The sequence below is a fragment of the Micropterus salmoides genome, unplaced genomic scaffold (assembly GCF_014851395.1).
Source record: "Micropterus salmoides isolate LMB-PRFRI ecotype aquatic unplaced genomic scaffold, ASM1485139v1 Ms_hic_scaffold_1, whole genome shotgun sequence".
Lineage (NCBI taxonomy): Eukaryota > Metazoa > Chordata > Actinopteri > Centrarchiformes > Centrarchidae > Micropterus > Micropterus salmoides.
Genome location: NW_024040040.1, coordinates 8,235,331 through 8,256,262, shown reverse-complemented (window position 1 = coordinate 8,256,262; position 20,932 = coordinate 8,235,331). Strand labels below are relative to the sequence as shown.

At 41.3% G+C, this 20,932-nt stretch overlaps 1 protein-coding gene across 6 annotated transcripts in view; it reads right to left on the bottom strand.

The window, feature by feature from the left end:
* The window catches only part of LOC119901036 (dedicator of cytokinesis protein 9-like), a 67,534-nt gene that overhangs the window by 45,249 nt on the left and 1,353 nt on the right, over positions 1–20,932 (bottom strand). For 2 of the 6 annotated variants that reach the window (XM_038716450.1, XM_038716468.1), the window contains exon 1: positions 587–876. The exons of 3 other annotated variants lie outside the window; for them this stretch is intronic. In XM_038716450.1, the coding sequence (XP_038572378.1) occupies positions 587–703 (117 nt within the window). In that variant the 5' untranslated portion in view covers positions 704–876. Of the gene's footprint in view, positions 1–586; positions 877–20,932 lie in introns of those variants that run through there. One more of the 6 variants, XM_038716459.1, reaches the window with a different exon arrangement.

Here is a 20,932-nt window from a genome sequence, read left to right as displayed (position 1 = left end):
ATAAAGATGCAGCTGTTATTAGGCTTTTCTAAAGTCATATTCTGCCAGTTATCAGTTTAAATACAATCTAGCTAACTAGTTAACTTCAATTTATAATGATTTTCTGATAAAACAAAATCCAAATTTAGGGGAATTGTAGGGGTGAATAGCAAAGGGGGAAAATTCTTTGGTTTCCAAATGTTAGTCCAACTATGGAAAAATCTGTTCAAAAAATAACTTAATGAAAATACTGTACATGCTGTTTTTTTTACAGTGTTCTTCAACAAACCAGCATTGCAGGCAACTTGTCAAACTCCCTGACTCTGACACACAGAAACAGTTAATGAACAAAAGGAGCTACAAGTGCTCCATTTCCTAAAAAAAGATCAACATTCAACCCCCTGGAGAGGTGTACCCTGAAGCTGCTATTTCCCATTTCCGTCTAACCCTTTTAAAATATCTTCAAAGCTGCTCTTGAAGGGGAATGTAAGAGATAAAAAAACTCCACAATCACATCGGTTCCTTTTAGCAAGCAACTCCCAGAGGGAGAGTGGATTTTAGAAAAACTTTACTTCTACGTAAAAGATGGCATAGTACACACACTTACCACTGCCACCTGTGACCCAGCCTCCACCTCTGCCTCTATCTCAGCCACGCTCTTGTACTGCTGAGGAGACTCTATCACCATCTCCCTTTTAGTGGATTTGCCTCCCCGGCCCTGCATGGTGGTCGATCCTGCCTGTGTGTGTAGTCTGTCTTCAGGTGTGAGACTCAGTGCACACACACTGCCATGGCACAAAGTTACCTGCAGTGTGCGAATGTTGAAGGGGCTTTGCCGACGTCCAGTGAGGTTCCCTCTGCACTTAATCACAATAACCCAGCGGCCTCCCTTTCCTGCTCTCCCGCTCTGTCTCTCATCAGAAGGGCAGGGCCCCTCCCACCCTCACAGCTGTGCAGCTATGGGAGTGTGTGTGGATGTGTGTGGATGTGTGTGTCTGTGTGTACAGTATGTGATCTGTGTGAGGAGGAGGGGAGGAAAAATCAACCACTCCCCCACTAAAAACTTAGAAGAGGCCCAGAGATCATGTCGTCATGTGCCTGCTCCACCTGCCTGTGTGTGTGTGTGTGTGTGTGTGTGTGTTTGTGTGTGTGTGTGTGTGTGTGTGTGAGTGTGTGTGTGTGTGTGTTTGTGTGTGTGTGTGTGTGTGTTGAAGAAAGCAGCAGAAAAAAGTAAAAAAGGGAGGTGATGGAAAAAGTTCTGTAACGTTTTATTATACAGCAAATTATGGTGTAAATATTTTGTATATACAGGGTACCAATAAAAATACTTACTGGGTACTTACCAGTAGGTACAAGGGAAGTAGTACATGGAATATGGGGGTAACAAATATGTGTTTGGGTGGAAACACTTTTAATTATCTGGTACACATTAAATAATAGCAGGGTGCGTACAGGGGACCAACATGCTTAGCTGGATTAGGATTTAGAAAAAAACTGCTGACATCACTGCCCCTATTTTATAGCCTACCACCCAAACTGCCATAACTTAATATCTCTGTCTTTTTCTCAACAATCGTTTATCCAATCGACTTTACACTTAGCAGATGTGTTGCTGAGGACCCTGTGGAGCGTAATGTTGAATTTGATGCAATTTGGCCATGATGGCGCTATAACACCAACCTTTGCAGTTCGGTCTGTAACTTTTGAACCGTTAAGACTAAAAAAAAATATTTCTGGATTCTGTGGGGTACTATATATCCAGATAACCTATTTCCTCGTCTCCATCCTACATATTTTAAGCAATTGTCACCAGATTTGGTACAGAACATCTCTGGACCAAGCTGGAAAAGGTATCTTTTTGGATTTATGATATTCCATACAATTTTGATATAGCTGGCCATTAAAGTTTGTTCAAATGCTGTGGGCAGTGTTACAGAAGTATAACAGTATAACAGAAAACCTCCTGAACGCTTGGTGCTATTGCAACCACATTTGGTGAACGCGTGGTGGATTTGATTCCTGAGTGACCATGACAAATTTGGTGCCAACAGGTGGCGCGGTGGCAGCATCAGTATTTATATATGTGACTATCCTATGCACATCTTGAGAACCGTTCGATTTCTGAGGACTCAAGTAAGTGTAGCAGTACTTCTGGGCTCCAAACAGTCAATGCGCCGTTCTAGCAGCAATACGGGGACTCCCGACAACAACATCAATGCAACAGAACCAGAAATATTTACCGTACAGACATGAGAGTGTTTGCACTGATTAATTATTTCTTGTCAGAACCTGGCGCCTAAAATCCACAATGTAGTTCAGTCTTTGATTCGGGTGTGTTATGCTTGTGGCGGCTAATGTAGCCTTGAGGTTCTAGCTTCGAGCAGAGATGAGGAGCAGGCTACAGACGTCTGGTAAGCTCCACTACACCCTCAGATACAGTCTTTTGGCCTTAAGAAAATCCCTGGTCAGTCAGGATATATTTTTTGTCACAGAACAAACTGTAGAACCGGACAGCCGTTAAATGTGACCAACCCGCTAACATCTCACACAGGCTTATTCAGCTTTATCCAGAGACTTTCAACTTCAGGCCAAGTGAACAAATAAATGTACATCTTACCTACTGTGTACACTTTATAATTCATTTCAGCATTGATATGGTTTTCTCTTTAATAGTGGATATCGCAGTGATTTTTGTGTAATTATCCTGCAGTAAGTAATGCTACATATTACAGCCTGCATACATAAAAAAGGGGTGAACAACAGTCTTTATACCCTGTAACTTCACAATTATTTCAGTGAAAAAGGAGTGAACAAGGGGCTGCTTTAGTTTAAAGCCTGCATAAAGTATGTTGCATAGTGTACTGTGACTAAAATGCCATTACCTGCTTCTTAATTGATTACGATCTGATGATGCTTCTTCTCTAACATCAGGTTTGATTGTCAAAAAAGTTAAGAGTTAAGTGCGTTGAAATTACTAAAAATAACTGTCACCAGCCACAGTAACAACATTAGACACTTGATCTGTGTTGATAAAGTTCTGCTCACCATTGATATTTTGCTCTGCTTTGAACTTTTCCTACACCGTATCCGCTGCAGCAGGCACCCACAGCAGGGTCAGTTAAAACACACTTCCCCCTTATCCGGCTCTTAGACACAACACACACACACACAGTCTCCCGCTGCTTCAGGAACAGTTTGAGTTGCCGCTTGTTTCTCCATCCAGTCAGCTTTCTCTCTGAGGAGAATCAGTCGTATTTAATCTTTAAGCAACAGAGGCGCCTCGGCTCAGCTGTTTTCTATCAGAGAGTGTTTCAGAATGATGACATTTAAAGTTTTCAGTGAGGAATTATTGTAGCTCAATTTATGCAAATCCTGCATTTTGGAGTTTTTTTTCTCTCTTATGATGCATTGCACACAACTCCCAAACCACACCAATGTTTAAAAGCCATTGAATCTTTCTGACTCAACAAGCATGATTAATAACTCATCCAAATATATGTATGGGGAGAAAAAGTTGGGGCTCTCTTGAGCTCAAAGAATGAGAATGAGAGGGGGAGAGGCTAGATGTCAGAGAGAGGGGATGACATGCCACGGGTCAGGATGACTTCAAAGGCCGCCGTCTCTCTGCTGCAGTCTCAGCCCCATCGCTCCTAACAAAATGTAGCACAAAGGCGGGCAAGGGTGTGTGTGTCTGTGCGTGTGTGAGTTTCACTTTTCGTGCAGCGGGGTTCTCTGATGCGTGAGGCACTGTGCATAATTAGCATAACTTGTTTTAACTGTACTCGCTTCAAAGGGACTTGCTGAAATGTACCATTCAGAGAAATAACTTACTTTAAAAACACAGGAAACTGCACAGAGGCTGTAAAATAAGGTGGTTCCATTTATCCAACAGGGGCACGGGAATAACCATCATGAATGGAGCAGCGTTAGATCTTCTTTAGTCCAAAAAACAGACAGTGTGACAATATGCAATTTATGATATAAACCCGAGTAGAAACTCCTCACATTTGAGATGCTGGAATCATACAAGCAACATGCATCTAGGGATGGCAACGACAGTCGGTCCACCACTTTCATCTAGATTGATATTTCTCAACAACTACCAGATAAATTGCCATGATATTTTTGGTGGATATATCATCATGAATTTTAATCACTTTGGTGATCCCTAGACTAGCACCACCATCAAGTACCTGTCAATCTAATGACATTCTTGTCAGTTTTGCATTAAGTTCAAAGCCCTGAGTGGCAGTAGACTCTTGGTCTGTGTGTTGCTAGATAGCTAGAAAGCTAAATAGATAGGGGGACAACTTTGGTTGCCCATGCACACAAATACACAAGCCGAGAGCTCACAGCAACTAACACACAAACTAACACATATTCTAAGAGGACATTGGTGTATAGCTCAAGAGCCAACTTACCCTCTAAATCAAAAAACTATGTAAATATGTGCCCTTAATTCTCTCCCGTAATTTTCTCTATTGATGAAATATTGAAGATGCAAGTGGTGAATCTTGGACTTTTGAGGCACAAAGCAGTTGTTTTGTTACAAAACACTTGGATTCTGATGCTCAAGCTGGTTGGGAACATTTTATGATTCCTTTTGCCCAACGTTCTTAATATTGTTGGAAAATGTTGGAAAGGCTGAGAAATTACTCTTAATGTGGAAAGGATAAAGGATATTTTGCGGGTTAAGTATTTAAGGCACATTTAACTTCATTACTTTCCTCTGGCCTCGGTCTGTAATGGCTTGCTAACTGTACTGCATCCCCGTCGTCCTGCGGAGGCCTCAGCGACAGCGTCACCAGTTCAGCGTGATAATCAGCCTCTTGTCAAAATCCTTGGCTCCACTGAGGTCATCCCGCTTCATTCACCCACATTTCTGGAGCGCTCTCACGCCATGACGCGTACTGGAGCTATCGCTGGTACCATGCCAGCAATTCCTCGAGGATGTGGGTGAGTTTGTGTCTGAATGTGTGTATGAGGGGTGATGGCAGTGCAAATTAGTTTCTAAGGCCATCTGTGTAAGAGCTTGACATAAAACAAAAGGTTGTCAGAGAGAGAGAGTGAGGGAGGAGGAGGTGGAGACGGATGGTGTCCATTTGTTTTTACACAGCTTGAACCCATTAGGACATGCAAGCTTTCCACACCCTTCCCAAGAGGCATGCACACACACAAACGCACAAATATATAGACGTAGAGCGTCACATAAGTCTGTGGAGAATTGCATAAGAACAGGTTGACGTAATGTTTCAGAGCCCACCACCGCTACAGGCGCCCTGAAGAGAGAAAGTGTGAGGGTGTTGTCTGAGAAGAAGTGAAACTTCCCATTCAGACTAAACACACACTATAAAAAACACATGTAGTAATCACATGAAAGTTAGCTCCCTGACCTAAAACTCACTCATCTGTCGCAAGCTATTGTCATCCCACAAAGTAAATATGCAGAATGTCCTTTGATGAAAGAATCAAAGAGCAGCTCAGTGTCTGTCTTGGGGTCAACATTATATTTTTGTGGCTCCAGGTAGAACAGGGGGAAAACATGTGGGACAAGTTAAACGTGGTGCGAGAGAGGGGAGTTCCCTAAGTCTCTATGATGTCAGCTCAAGGCTGTGCAGCAACATCAGCTGAAGAGCAGAAAGTCCCTGCATGGGATTAGTCCATAGGAACGACATGAAGATTAGAAACACATTGATTCATTCAGTGTCCTGTATATTTTTCCAAAGGGATGATCCACAACCTGAACTGGACCAGATGGCTGGAAGCCGGTCTCAATGTTACAGGACTTCTGAAACTGTATAATGTGAACATTCCAGTTTACAAAATTCATTAGTGCATTTCACAAAATAGTCAGTAAATAATCAAAATACCTTACAGTAAAACAAAATTAAAGTTCTAATAGGTGACCTGGACTCTACATTTATCTTACTGTACAGGTACATTGTAAGTGGCACAGGAGTAAGGCCCGGTCACACCATCATTTAAAAAGGCCGTGACCAAAAGCAAGCCATCTGGACAGTGGTGACCTCTGAGGGACTGAGGACCCAGTAAATCCGAATAACGGGAAATTATTGACGCTTATTAGCTGTGCTTCACCTTCCTCTGTCAGAGTATAAACTGCTTCAAAAAGAGGCAGCTCCCAAGTTTTTCCCTCGAAACATACTGAATTAAATTATGTACAGTCGTGAGAACATAATGCCAGATGGGAGTAAACACAGCAAAAATATTCTAAAGGAGCAGATTAGCAAGCATCGAGCCCTCCAGAAAGATGCTCAGAATAATTGATGTGCTTCTAAAATAAATATTTGGATCAAGAAGATTGGTGACATATGGATTATTTGCAGGGCCAGTCGATAAACACCGTAGCCTGTGAGCTAACCACCACTAACCACAAGAGTTAACCCACCAGGCGAGAGTAATTCAGTCACCATAGTCCTCTGCGCTTCTTTCCATTTTCTCCGTACTTGGACTTCTGGCTGTCTGTTCTCTCAAAGGCATGGATATATACTGAGACAGACGGGGCGCCGCTGCTCAGCCTTGCTTCCAATTTTGCCCAGTGGCCACATTGCAGCAAACAAAAGAAAGCATTTTTCCCATAGACCACCATTATAAAAGACACGTCTGTAAAACTGTTGACAGGAAACCTCGAACTACAAACAAGGCCAATTATGAATCTTTCTATTATTCATTTTTGACCCATTAAGTTTTATATTTGTAAGACTTTCCTCGAGCTGAGAAAAGCCATTTAAAATGTATATCCAGCCCAATATCACAAATCACAAATAAATAAATAATAGCCTACCAAAGGGTGTTTTTCCTGACTTTAACTGTTGCTTATTTAGTCAGAATATTTCAAGTGATACAGAAATACTTAATAGGGATGCACAATAATTATCGATCAGATTAATTATCTGCCAATAATGGGAGTGCTGAAAATGAAATTTTCGCCAATAATTTAGCCAATAATCAAACAATGCTTTTAAGTGCGTAGATGCTGTTGTGCTCATAATGTCATATTGCAGCGCCTGGATAGAGCCATGCAGACACAATGCAGGCAGCAACAGCCAAAAACAAATGTTGTCGTTTCAGAGGAAAGTTCGTCATCATGATGAAGATTAGGGCTGGGCGGTATATCGGTTTAATTAGGTATACCGATATAATTTCAAAAGAGATATTAAATTAGACAATACCGTTTATACCGATACAGTTTGATGTTGAGTTAATTAATGTGTTTCTGTAAAGTCCTGCCAGCGTTTGCTCCTCTCTCTCCCTCACCGCGCAGCCCCGCCCCTCCTCTACTCACAAACTCTCAACAACATGTAGGGAGACACAGCGTTGTTTAAGACATGGCTTGTAAAAAGAAAAGCACGGTTCATTCAGTGTTTCCCACACATTCACTTTACTTCGGCGGGCCGTCCAGGTTAGGCGACACACTGTAGCATTTATCAGAGAAACACAGTGATCACGTTACAAGTCACGACACTGTGGAGAGCGGACCGGTTAAAGCCACAGTGAACACACCAGTCAGATGTTTTTCGTTAGCTACCACGTTGGTTTTGTTTTGATAGGCTACTCAACATGCAGCTCAGCTGCTGCTGTGAAAGGAACCACCGGAGGAAAAGTCTTTTTCGGTAACTTTATACAGCCTAGCCTACTACTGATGGAGAAAGTCACTGAAGCGGACACATAGGTTACAATGGTAAAGCCCCTTTTCCTCTGCACGGTACCAGCTTGACTCAGCTCGACTCGCCTCGCCTTTTTTCGGTTTTCCATTGTGTAAAAGTTGTACTTGCACCTGCTAACAGGTACTTGTTTTCGTATCACCTCTGTCTTATCTGTCTTTACATTCTGAGTAATGTTGAAACGTTTTATTTAAAATCAAGAGACTCTGTTTGTGGGTCGCTGGTGTGTGTGTCGCATCGAACATTACGTCACGGCAGTTGTGTGTGGTGTCGCTATATAAAGTGGTGAAATAACAAACAAGCAAATTACTACAAATAGTAAAAACATGCTCTATATCGTCCATCACTAATACAGAACATACCTGTTTTCCCTTTTTGAGGCTCAATAAAGGTTTATCTTATCTTATTTGAAAACAGGTTTTCAGGGGCTCTAAAATGTAGGGCTGAAATGATTCATCGATTAAATCAAACGCTTCGACACAAATTCTTTGCATTGATGCTTCGTTTAATCCATGTAATTTTATAGCGCGCTTATGCTGTGAACACGACGTAGGCTATAATGGAGCTGTTTGCAAAATGGAGGAAGAGAGAGAAAATAGCGAGGGACAAAGAAGAAAGTGTCCAAAGTATGGGATTATTTCCAGCTAAAGAAAACGACAACTCTGTAATGTTACCGTCTGTCCACCGTAAAACGAAATACATATGTCACCTTGGCAACAGCACCACGGCGCTTTATCAGAAAGCAGCCGGTGTTCTGCCAGCGGACCACAGACAAGGTAACAGTAACAGCAACTTAGCATTTAACTCAAATCATGATTGATTGTTTAGTTGAAGGCTAGCCAAAGTAAGCTGCAGTCCTCAGCTGAAAATGTGCACACGTGTGTTTGTTGTTCTACTTTTAGGGCCGTGCTCCCCTGCGTGTGCTAATCCATCCTTTCAACCATATTTTTTGTCTTTAAAATTGCCATCTTTATAATAACAAACAGCTGTTTCGTGTGCAGGATCGCTCATTTCACATTTCACGTGTGTTTTCTTGACAAAACGTGGTTTGGAGACCAGCGTCGGGTGACACAGCCGCTGTCAGCTCCTGTAGTGTGTGTGTGTGTCTCTGTCACCGATCAGTCACGTAGTGTGAACTCCACAAGGACTTCAAGACTGACATCATATTACGCCAAGTTGTGTGAACGGCACGGCCATCGGCCGACGCTGAAAGTCGTGTAGTCTCCACGAGCCTTTAGCTTGTATATCACACAGGTGATGTTTGTTTTTGTAAAGCAGCTGTCTGGTTGTTGGTCTGATGTTTGCTGTATGGGGGGGGGGCACCGCTGCCAAGCAAAAGTACTTCTTAAACGACGCATCGATAAATTGTTGAAATAATCTATCGAAGTTTCGAATACTAAAACCATCGTTAGCTGCAGCCTTTACAATAGCTAAGTATGTCAGATGTCGCACGCCTCTGGAGCAACTAGGGGTTAAGTGTCAAGGACGCATTAGTGGATGGGTCACAGAGGGGGACTGAACCCGGGTCTCTCACACCAAAGGTATGTGTCTTACCCATTGTGCCATCACCATCCCAAGTCAAAGAGATCAAAGCAAAGACATAATCTATGTTTTCCAGCTAACTAAATCATGAAGGGAAAAACTATATTTTGGATTTAGTCCACATACTTAATTCGTAAGGAAGCACAAAATGGTTCTGAGACCAAGGCTCTATCCTGAACACTTCCTGTTTTCCAGCTTAACTATAATGCAGATATTAGTGAAAAGATAGATTCTGCTGCAACTGCAGATATAAATGTTGTTTTTATGGGAAGCGTTATAGAAGGCCAATCACAACTTAATGGTTGTAAAGGAAACACTGTATCCAAAAGTGATAATGCTTTATAGTGAACGTCGTTGACTCAGTGTGCTCTAGCAATCCTACTTAACCCCCCTCCCTATTGATTGTCCATTAAATCTCTTTGACTAAACACAGGGCAAGCTGCTGGCTAATGGAGCTAACTTGAGAGAAGTAGCTTAATGTAGCAGTGCATAAATCCAAGTGGAAGACAACATGGCTGCAGACTGAGGGGAAAATGAATTTCAAGACCTATACTTTCCTTACTCAGTACGGGCAAAGTTGTGCAAATCCCGGGATGTATCTTATTTTTCCTCACAGCCAAATGTTAAGCTTTTGATGTGCTGCGCCAGTAATTGTGTGATCGGAGGGCACTGGAAGATATACTCTACATCTAGTTCCTCAGGGGAGTCTATTAGGAAGATTATTAGCCAAAATACTGCTGATCTGCGCAGTAGCTCATGTTTAATTGGTCAAGTCTCCCCTCTATCAGTAAATTATTCATTTTTTACCATGTTTCCATTCTTAAGAAAGAAATAATGTTAGACAGTATTTATATGTGTTAAATGTAAAGAAAATAAACCACTGTAACCCTCTGAAATACATAAAAAAAAAAACATTTTTAATGCTCATTTTTTGACACACAAGATAATAAGAAATACAAGCCTTGGATGGTATCGTTGTTCTGGAGATGAATCCACCTTGTCATACAGAGTGTAAAATCTACACAGATTTAAATTTATTTTGATATGTCACTTTGTTGCATGCTGGTTTACAAATGCATGCAAAATGAAATTGGAAACAGAAGAGCCTTCTCTACAGAAATGCTGGAGTTTAATTTAATCAAAAACACAACTGGTTGCAAAAGAGTGGAAAATGACTGGAAATGACCCACGTACACGACAGCAAAGAGGTAACATTTCAAAGCGGGTTTTACCAGAGCAGTCGTGGGCATCCAGAGTTGAGATCCCCTCAGACTCAGTGTTTCCTCCTCCTCCTCCAGATCCCCCAGCTCCACCGCCCCCTTTATGTAGCTACAGTTCCTCTCAAGGATGGAGCGCAGCCCCTCCAACAGAACCACGCTGGTGGTGCATCCCATGGTGGCACCAGACACTCACCACCACCATGCAAAGGGAAAAATTATCTCACTTTCGGAGCCTAATTTCTAAACTCTTCCCCTTAATTTCGGCTCCAGGTTGACGCAGCAGTCCTAACTTTCTCTCAACCTTGACCTCTTCTACGTCTGGAAGTGAAATATCCTCTCACAGGTGCGCTCACAGATTTGAAACTGTAAAAGTCACTCAGGTATTGGTTTATTTCCCTCAGGTGGAGGATTCACTATCATTCCGCTTGAAACACAACCACTATCTTCGAAAGCAGATCCCAGCTCAAGTGCTGGGCCGCTGAGTCGTATCCTCCTGTGTGCAGCTCAGCGGGGATGGAGGGATGAGCGTGCGGAGGAGAGAAGCTGCTCATTCAGTTGGAGCAGGGCGTCGACTCTCTGACTCCTCTTCCTTCCTTCCTCCTTCTGCTGGGGGATGCTCAGACGCTCTCACTTTGCTCTCTCTCTCTCTCTCTCACTGACTCTTCTTCTTCACTGGTTTGCTCTCTCTCTCCCTCTTCTCTCAACCTCGCCATCTCTCTCCATCCTCACACATGCCTGTCACTTTCACTTCTTCTCGCCTCCCTCCCTTGCTCTCTCCTTTCTTCCAGCAGTCTCTCTCTCCCTCCCTCACTCTCACAGCTTAGTCATTTCTCTGACTCTGCATGCTTTGTCAACAGTAAAAGCAGAATGTTACCAACAAAGACACACACGCACACACACTCACCCACACACACTGGCTGCTGCAGACAATGTTTTACTCTTTCTCTCTGCCTCTTTCCCTCCTTCCTCTCTCGCAGCGACGATGCGGTCATCTTTCTGATGTCATTTACATGTGCTCGAAGCCATAAAAAGGAATGATTTAACTTGTCTTGACCCACGTTGGCAGGCCCACAACCAGCAAGACTCTGCTGGACAGATCCATCAAGCATGATGCGTCATAGGACAACCAGGACAAACCCGGACACCCCCTGCAACTCATCGTCCAATTAACATACCAGCATCCTCACATCCTCTCTCCAGACGCCAGGATGTCAGCTGAAGGGTACAGCCTTGTTTAGAAAAGGCAAATTTAAATGCACATGAAAACAATTCTCTGAATTTTCTTCTGCTTCTCTCGGTTGGCTGGTGTAAATATTTCATCAGTGGTTGACACACTCACCTACTTTTAAGTGGATGATGCAGCAAAATGGGTAAGAAGGAGAATCATATTGAAGCTGGAGTGCGGGACTTGTACATATAAATGAACATCTGTTAAATAGAAGCCCTTACACACTGCTGATTAAGCTTATCACCACCAGGTAAATCTCTCTGTATGCCACAGAGTTTTTAAATATGGTGTCTGTGGCGACATTCCCGTGCTGATGCACCGGTAATAATGTGTTTTAGGCCAACGAGCAATGACAGGTTTCCCAGGAGCTGAACGGGGGAGCAACCCAGAGCCATGTTCAGAGCTTCACAATCCGCCATTGCTATAAATAAAATCTTATTAAGAATTGTTTATTGATTATTTTTATATATTGTGATTGTATATGTTTGTGTTAACATACTTTAGCGGCGCAGTAGCCACAGCAGAGCATATAGTGGAAAAACCTAAGAAGCATCCAAGAAAAGTTTCTGAAGCTCCGGATAAAAAAGAAAACTGGCGTACAGAGGAAGGGTTACAGTCCAACAAAGACAGCGATCAACAGCGAGGAAAAACTCGGATAACCAGGAGATGACAAGGCAGGTACGGATGTTTTGCGTTACTGCTTTTGGACAGATTGGTATTTGTAAAATAAAATTGGAACTATGGTCATTTGTCTGTGCGTTATAGGTTTCTCATTATAAGCATGCGTCAACAGTGTTTTTGTAATTACTGTCACTGCCAGAAGGGGAGACAACGGCAAGACCTTCATCGCAGCAGGTCTAAAAAATCAAGAGAATCAGTTTTTGGAATCATGGGAATTATTTTAGGAATGCTTGAAGAGAAAACTATTAGCATTAAAGCTAGCCTTTTACTGATATCAGTTATTGTGGCAATAAATGACAAGCAGAAATTTTTCTGAAGGAAATGTACAGGAGCTCACTGTGGAAATTTTGCCAATGAAACCTTTGAAACAAGTGAAATACTGTTAAGGCTGAGTCACAGCACAAACACTAAAAGAAGCTCAAATAGCAAATGGAATAAAAGTGCAGGATGAAATGTAAATGTAGCATTTAAATTGTCATTTAAAAAACAAGAGCTAAAAGCAGATGTCGGTTAATGTGCAACTGAAAGCAATCGAAATGTCTGAAAAGCAAATATTTAAAGTAGTGAGTTAGAAGAGGAAAAAAGTAAAGATGTTCATGTGTTTTAATTTTCAGTGGAGCTTCCAGCCAATACTTGTTTTAGGGCCAACACAACTGTTTCAGTGTCATAGAGTCCTGTCTATGTCCATGTCCATCTGATGAAGTCCAATATTCACTCTATGTCAGCTCTGGTTTTCTCTCCACCAATTCCTGAGAAAAATATCCTGCTCTTTAGCAGCTAAATGCTCCACTATGTTCACCAGCTAGTCGCTAACCATGTCTGTTGGGCCGTGAAAACCAAAACAGTGAGCTTAAAGATGTTAAAAATGTTCTGTAAAGCGGACGGGGGCTGTAGGCTGGAGCAACACCTTTCACAATCCATTCTTAATCTAAAAATACTGATTACATCACACTGGGGGAGAATGAGAGAGACAGATTTAAAAAGATGGGTTAAAATCAAAAGCAGCAGATATTCTGACATTTAGTCCTGATGGATTAGCTCCAAAACGCTGGACCCTACAATTCCCACAATGCAATTCAAGAGTCTTCCATTAGACCCTCTCATGCTGGTAAATACCCGACAACTTAACACACTAAGTTTGTAACTCAAACTATTTGTTTAAAAAAGTCCAGTCTCAAGCTAAATCGGAAGTCAGGGTTATTTTCATTCATAGCCACATAAGACATGAGGAAACTGTTTTTATTGGTTGAGTAGTACTCCTGAGGATGACTAGTGTAGCGCCCCCTTAAGGCTCTGAACTAGTTTCTTCCCTTGCAGTGTTTTCAGATTCATTCAAAAAGCTTCAGGCGCGTTCTTTGAACACTGTCATCACATTAGGGCATTTCCTCAGAGGATGCATTAATCTAATGAAATCCAAACCCAATAACCTTTTCACAAAGACATCTGCAAACTGGGGAGACATTGCACCAGACCACAGATTTATTTGATCAGAATCCAGAAAAGACCTATCAGTTGTTTCCATGTGCTGTTTAGTAATGAAAACAGGGAGTGCAGTGGAAAAGATGAAATCCCCCTCAGTCAGCAAAGCAAATATAATGCTCTTCTCAGATGATCATCGTTGAATCCAGGAAACTTATATAAATTTACTCTAAATTTACTTTAATCAGGCTTTCAATGTTGTGAACTCTTAGCAACACAGTATATTTTTTAATCTGTAGAACCAGACAACAATTAAATATGAGCGATTAAGGTTGGTCTCCTCTCAAACTCTTAGCTATTTTAGAGAAAATAAAGAAATAAATGAGGGATATTTTTGGTGGACAGCCATCTCTCATGCCAACACACGTCAGCATTTTTTTCTTATTGCACAAGCTGCATAAACCAAATAAATAAAACCAGACCTGTGTAAAGATTTATAGGGTCAATAACTACATGAAGCCCTTATTTCCATGACTGATTATAGTGAAACTGCCATGCCATAGCTTAATACTGGCAAAATAATAAAGACACACATAACTCCAACTCTGCTCTAAGAAAACATAAGTCTTTGTCTTTACATTTTAAAATGCTTTCAGCATGATCATTGGTCTACTGTAGCCCTAGGATACAAGACAGAGGCAGAAGACATGCATCTCTGCTGCCTCCCACAGGCTGCTCCTAACACTGCAACAACACTGAGGCCTGATGACTCACTGGAAAAAAGCCAGATGATGCTTCTTACCTCATCTCTTCTAATGAATTTTTGTGAAACACTCCCTCCAGATGTCTGTGAAGATTCTCAGTCATCCAGGTCAAAGTTATCCAAGGAAGGTTAGAATTAAAGTCAACTAGACTTGGTTGAAGATACTTCAAGACGTTCCGCCTCTCATCCAAGTAGGGAGGGAGTATCTTCAAAGTCCAGTTGCACTTGGTTTCAACCGTCCTTGAACTCACTGCGTATCCATATGAATTAAAGCAAACAGAAATTATTCCACCCGAGCTGCAATCATGAAAGCTTTGCAGATAAGTTTTACTGCAACATTTTGATGTAAGGGTACATGGAAAAACTACAGTTTGGTTTGTAAAACTAGACTTGAGAGACATAATGTAGTGTGAGTTTTGTTTGTTTTATGTATGGTCAGCTGTACTATTAGTCACTCCAGTTTTCTATCCTAATGGCTAAGGACCTAAGCGTCTGCAGCCACGCTAGTGGTTCTGTGAGACTGGACTTGGGCACCGCGGTCCTTTAAGTATGATCTAGACCTGCTCTATATGAAAAGTGCAATGAGATAACTTCTGTTATGAGTTGGAGCTTTATACATGAAATTGAATTGAATGAAGCTAAATGCTAACATCAACATGCTCACAATGACAATGATAGTATGCTGAAGTTTAGCATGTTCAGCATCTTAGTTTAGCGTGTGAGCATGCTAACATCTTCTACTTGTCATTAGTTTTGCAAGTATTTGGTTATAAAACAACTTAGTGGGCGAATTAAAAAGTTTACCTGATGAAGACGCTAGTTGAAATGTCAGGCGTCAAGTTGTTATTGCAATTCACACCAAAATGGTGATCCGGCCAACAGACTGACTGCCATGCTTAGAGCCACACCGCTAGCGTGGATAGTAAAAATAGAATATAAAAAGGTGTTCATATTCTCCTATAATTATCACATTTTCCTCTTAATATACATTTTATTTTCTCTTTTCTCTTTCTCGTTTTAAATAAAAATAATTATATCTTTCAACCACCTGGCACGAGAAGAGGGGTTTGGATTTTTCTAATTAATTAGGAGAACACTGCGGGCTAACAGGCAAGTAAATGCAAAAGCATTGCAAATATTCATAGACCAGGTGGCTCAACACTGAAAATGCCTGTTAAATATCATGTTGTGGGGTTCGCTCCAGGAATCCCAGAAGACAAACTACATCTAAATTCGGATAAACAGTATTTTGGACAATTTCCCTTTTGTTAAATGCACGACGCACAATCTTAAATTGCATGAGCCTGTGTCTACTACAATGCGAGTCGCTGTGTACTTATTCAAAGACTGCTTTTCAAGTTTCATTCAAAAGTGGCCCAGATCATGTTCTCATTGCGCTTTTAGTATATATAGTGCACGCTGTAACAGTAATTCTCTTCGTCCGAGGCAAATGTGCCAATAGTTTCATCAGGGACCGTAATTCAGGCTAACTATAATGAATGTTTCTGTAGAATCTGGGTTACACTCATGTGATTTGAGTATTGAGCGTCTCATGAAATGCCTGGAGGTAATCTGGCAGACTAGGGCAGGATCCTTGTGCAGACTGAAAAAAAGTCTGTCCTGACATGAGATTTTGGCTGGGCTCAATACTCCTCATGGCTAACAAACCAGTAATAAGAAAAACCAGCACACTGCTGTTGCCTTTGTTTATATTATATTCTAACTGGGCCACTGGTTAATGTGCTGTAAGTCTACCTATCCAGCCTAACTTTCACATGGAAGGATTCTCAGGCAGCCAAAAGGATCATAATGTTTTCCACACTAAAATACAATGGCTATTTTTACACATGCTACCGAGAATTGGATGTGCAATTGTGTCAACTGGGTCAGAGGATTTTTTTTTATGGTCACTGCCCATTTTTTGTAGACAAGGCTGGCTGCACTACTGATTTAAACAGCAACTGTTTTGTTAATCATTGTCATATTAAAGGCGCTTAAGCATTAAAAATAAATGAAACAAAGTTAAAGGGGCACTCACCCAATATTTCACATAAAAGTCAGTTTACTTGTCATGTGGAGCACCACTCAGCCTGTGAAAACAGTCTTCTGTAGCTCTGGAGGAGCTTTCCCAAAAAACTGTCAAAAATAACCCTGATGATGTCATGGTCATAGGATGATGTCATCAGGGTTATTTCAGCTTGGAGAGACAAAATATGTGTAACAGAAAGCTTGCGTTACAAACTGGATGTGTGGATTTTGAAAGATGAAGACATTTCATCAGGCAGGGAGTGTCTAACCATTTTTACTATTGCTTGCATTATGGGAATTAATCACAGTTCCACTGTTTTTGGAGCTTGACCCATTTAGTCTCTGGTATTAGGGAGCCAAACTCTGCTGTTTCTATTGTTTTTCAATCTATTTCTTACAAGTCCCCCAACTTAATGGCCATTAATCAACTTAACTCCTTTAAAAGGATGGCTCTCCTGGTGCTACAGTCCACAAAAACACTAAAAAGCACTAAAGCACTAAAACATGAGAAGATCTTACGCAATAATATGCAAACACTAAATTACTATTGCTATACTCCATAAACAGTTTAGTCTTTGTAATGTGCTTACATAAACACATATTCACATGTAGGGACTAAAACATTACTAATTGCACTAAATGGTTAGGACATACTGTAATTTCAGCTGAAACACATCTCAGGTTATTGGCAATGCACATGTGTATGGTAAGGCTTTAACATGTAAATATTGTCATCATTGTCAAATATAAATCCTCCACAGAGCATATACTGTAGACATGCATGCATATACAGTACACAACCACCCACTTCACCGTGCTAGTTCAAAGTGTTTCTGTGCCTAAGTGCAGCCTTACAGCCTAATCATCATAATGTACTGTTTTAGCAGTAAGTATGCAAACAATTTAAATACTTTACCATTTTACACTACCAGAAAATTATACAATATGTGATGTCGGACGTCAGTCAAAGTGCAACTAACTGTAACCGCCAATTAAACTTTACAAAGAGAAATCAATATGTTTTTCTTAAGATTTAATACTTTCTTTCTGGAAGTGTTTCACCACCACCGTTTTTCAGCTGTGAGCAGCTGGTCCATGTCCTTTGTGCATTGCACTGTGGGACAATAATGTCCATCAACAGCACACTCAAACATTTACTGTGTTTAGTCTGCAAACTATGTGGATTGAGCATACTTCAAACTTACTTACAAACAAACTTACTTCATACTGCTAATAATCTGTATGTAATATGGACTTGGGACACAGCGTTAGACTTGTTTTGCTAGAAATGCATAAATTTCCATGGTTTGCTTACCTTTTATTTTCAATTTACAAAGCACTATATGCTTCTAAGCAACAAAGAGCTGTTGGAAATAACCTCAAAACAGTGAAGGTGTTGCAATGAGCTGAAATCTCCCTTACACGCTCTCTTGAATAAACACTGCAGGCCATAGCAGAAACAAAAACATGAAGCAACTATCCAATAAAAATGATGTGGCATTCAAACAAGAACAGACTTTTTCATTTGTGAGCCTGCAGGCTGTAAAGAATGATGACCGCCTGCTTTGCTGAATATGGTGGAAACTGGCAATGTCTAAATCATGTCACGAAGTAGGAATTTAGGTTTACATTCATGTTGAATCTTGCCGTTTTCTGTCAATCTTGAAGGAGAACTGAAGTTTGAGGCGGACGGGCGGGCAAAAGACATACAAGACCCTCTACACACACAAACACACACATGCCAGACTGGCCACGACAGCAAAAAAGACAGCGCGTGTTTACGTCAGTGTAAGGGTGGTAACGACACAGAATATGAGATAGCCTAAATAAAGCATACATGCAAACCACATGGCCAGAAAAGCCATCAGCTGCAGTAACTCAGGACCCGAACACCCAGCAGACGACCAAATGCCCGCTTCATCACAGCTCCTGTATCATGACACCGATATAGGTCAGCAGTGCTAAAGCATCTGCAAATCTGCAGATTATCTCTGCCAGGTTTTTTTATGCTCTAATCAGACCAAATCCTCTAGAGTGGAGTTCACTCTTAAGTGGAATTCAACGGTTTGAACTGCTGGTCTGAACCAACTATGAATGAGAGGTGCTATTAAGGTCTCAGGGTGCACACTGCAGGGTGTTTCTCACTAGGAAGCGTGCAGGGGTGGAAAGTTGGCTGAAGACAGATAAAGATAGTAGACAAACAACAAAAAATATAAAAAGACAAAGACAGAAATTGAGTGTTTGCATGCAATTTTTATAGTATGTTTGTGTGCATGAAGGAATGAGCAAAGACACTCATTCAGCAAGGCAGGGACAGGGCAGAAAGAGGTCTAAAAAACTCTAAGCAAGCTTTTCCCACAGTTGGAAGTGATTATTAAAACTGCAGGGGCTGTCTTTACTGCTCTACTGCTTGGCTTCCACTTTATTTACTAAGGTATATAGCTGAGAGCCAGCCACGCCTGCAGAAACTATGGTGTGTGTGTCTGTGTGTGGGAGCCTCCATCCTAGTCTGTTATCTGGCCTCAGTCTTGAATCTAGATATTTACCACATATGCAGGTATTCATAATTAATGGCCTCCTGGGTGCTTAGTGTGACACCGAGTTACAGAGGAGAAAGAGGGCATGTTTAAAAATAGTCAGGACACCTAACATCATCTTATCCATTATTAAATACAGCCCAGAGATCTGATCTGACATCCATTATGCCATGCCACACACTGTGGGCTAAGACAGAATTAATAGGCTACTATGTCATAATTGCCAAGTGTGGAGATGAAGCTTAAGACTAAATAATGAATTGTGTTCCACGTATCCCAGGATGAGGAGTGTGTTACATTTGAGAAACACCTGTCCTTCATCTACAAAATCTTTCCTGCCTCCTTCTGGCTTTACTTTACAAAACCAGTTTGATCTGAAGTTTCCAGTCAAGCATCACGCTGCAATCTGCGGCCAGCCAACCCGCCTCTTGCTGCGTGAAATTGGAGTTGTTGAGGAAATTCTTTGATGTTCAGTATACTATATATATATTTGCTTTTACCATACCAGCTTGTCAGTGTCCATGTCAAATGGGCAGGGGAAACAGCTGCACCATAAGTACACAGTCAAAAAATAGAGGTGCAGGAGAAGTACATTTTTTACAGATGTACTATAACAGGCACATAATGGGACCCAGACGCATACCTTGTGTTCCACCATAAAGGTACAAAGTAGTTTCGGAAACCTTAAAGTACATACTTCTGCTAATTCAGCCTGAACTAAATACCAATGTTGTTGAAGGGGCACTCGTTTACTTATCATGGGTAGTAGTAGCTACTACTCAGCCTGTGAAAACAGGCTCTAGAGGAGTTTTGACAAATCTCATCTGAGTCATCTCGATTTGGGCTTGGAGACTTGTCTGGTCGCTACCTTGATACCTGCCCGACTTGGTTGAACCAGCTGAGGGCTAGGTCCCTGTCAGTATAGCTTTCAAGGGTCTCAGAGACACAAGCTTCCCCACCACGACAAGGTAAGCAGCACAAGGGTAAGATTGACAGTGTAAGGGGGGTCTCACCAAATATTATTAGTTGCATTAAGGGAAATGTAGGTTACAGTGTTTTAGACCTTGCCCCTTTCAGTTCAGTCAGGATATCTCTGCCTCTGCTACTTTGATTTTGACCATTCTTTTTTAAATCTATCTCATGTGAGTCCCCCAAAATTACGTCTTTAAAGTAGAAGTTCAATATTTTGGGATGGGCACTAATTTTGTTAAAGTTGGACAGAGCTAACTCTCAGCAAGAAAGCAAAATAAGCGTATTTTTCAAATGGTCTGAGTATTCTTTCAAGTCAGCAATGCTTCCAGCTTAGCTTTATGGTTAACAATTAGCTCTTTTCACAGGTGGGAAGCTGGTGAGGGATCACGAGATTCTACTGGTTGGTCTGTCTACACTATCTAACATGTCTCCTGTCTACTCCCTTGCCAAGAGTGGCAAGAGTGGGGGGCGGACAGGAACGGAAACGCAGAGAGAATTCAAATTGGAAGTGAAATATGACATGATCTCATGGTCACTGGTCAGTACCTGAACCCCTGAGCTTCCTCATGTCACCACAGACACATAAAAATACCGTAGTATTTTCAACGAAATCTGGATAATATACAAGCTAGTCAACAGAGATACTATTGAATTTATGCTTTATGTAGATGAATGAAAATTCAAAGAAAATATAAACATGTTTAGAAAATTGCTTCACTTCCAGTGTGCGCCACATATTCTGTAAGATGGCTATATTGACAGGTTGGTTTCGTGGCTACAAGTGAATGGAAAACGCATTTATGTGTTAAAATAAACAACCCTCAGGTCTCATTATAACCGAGACTAAAGGCACACTGGGACCATGGAGAGAGACAGGGGCC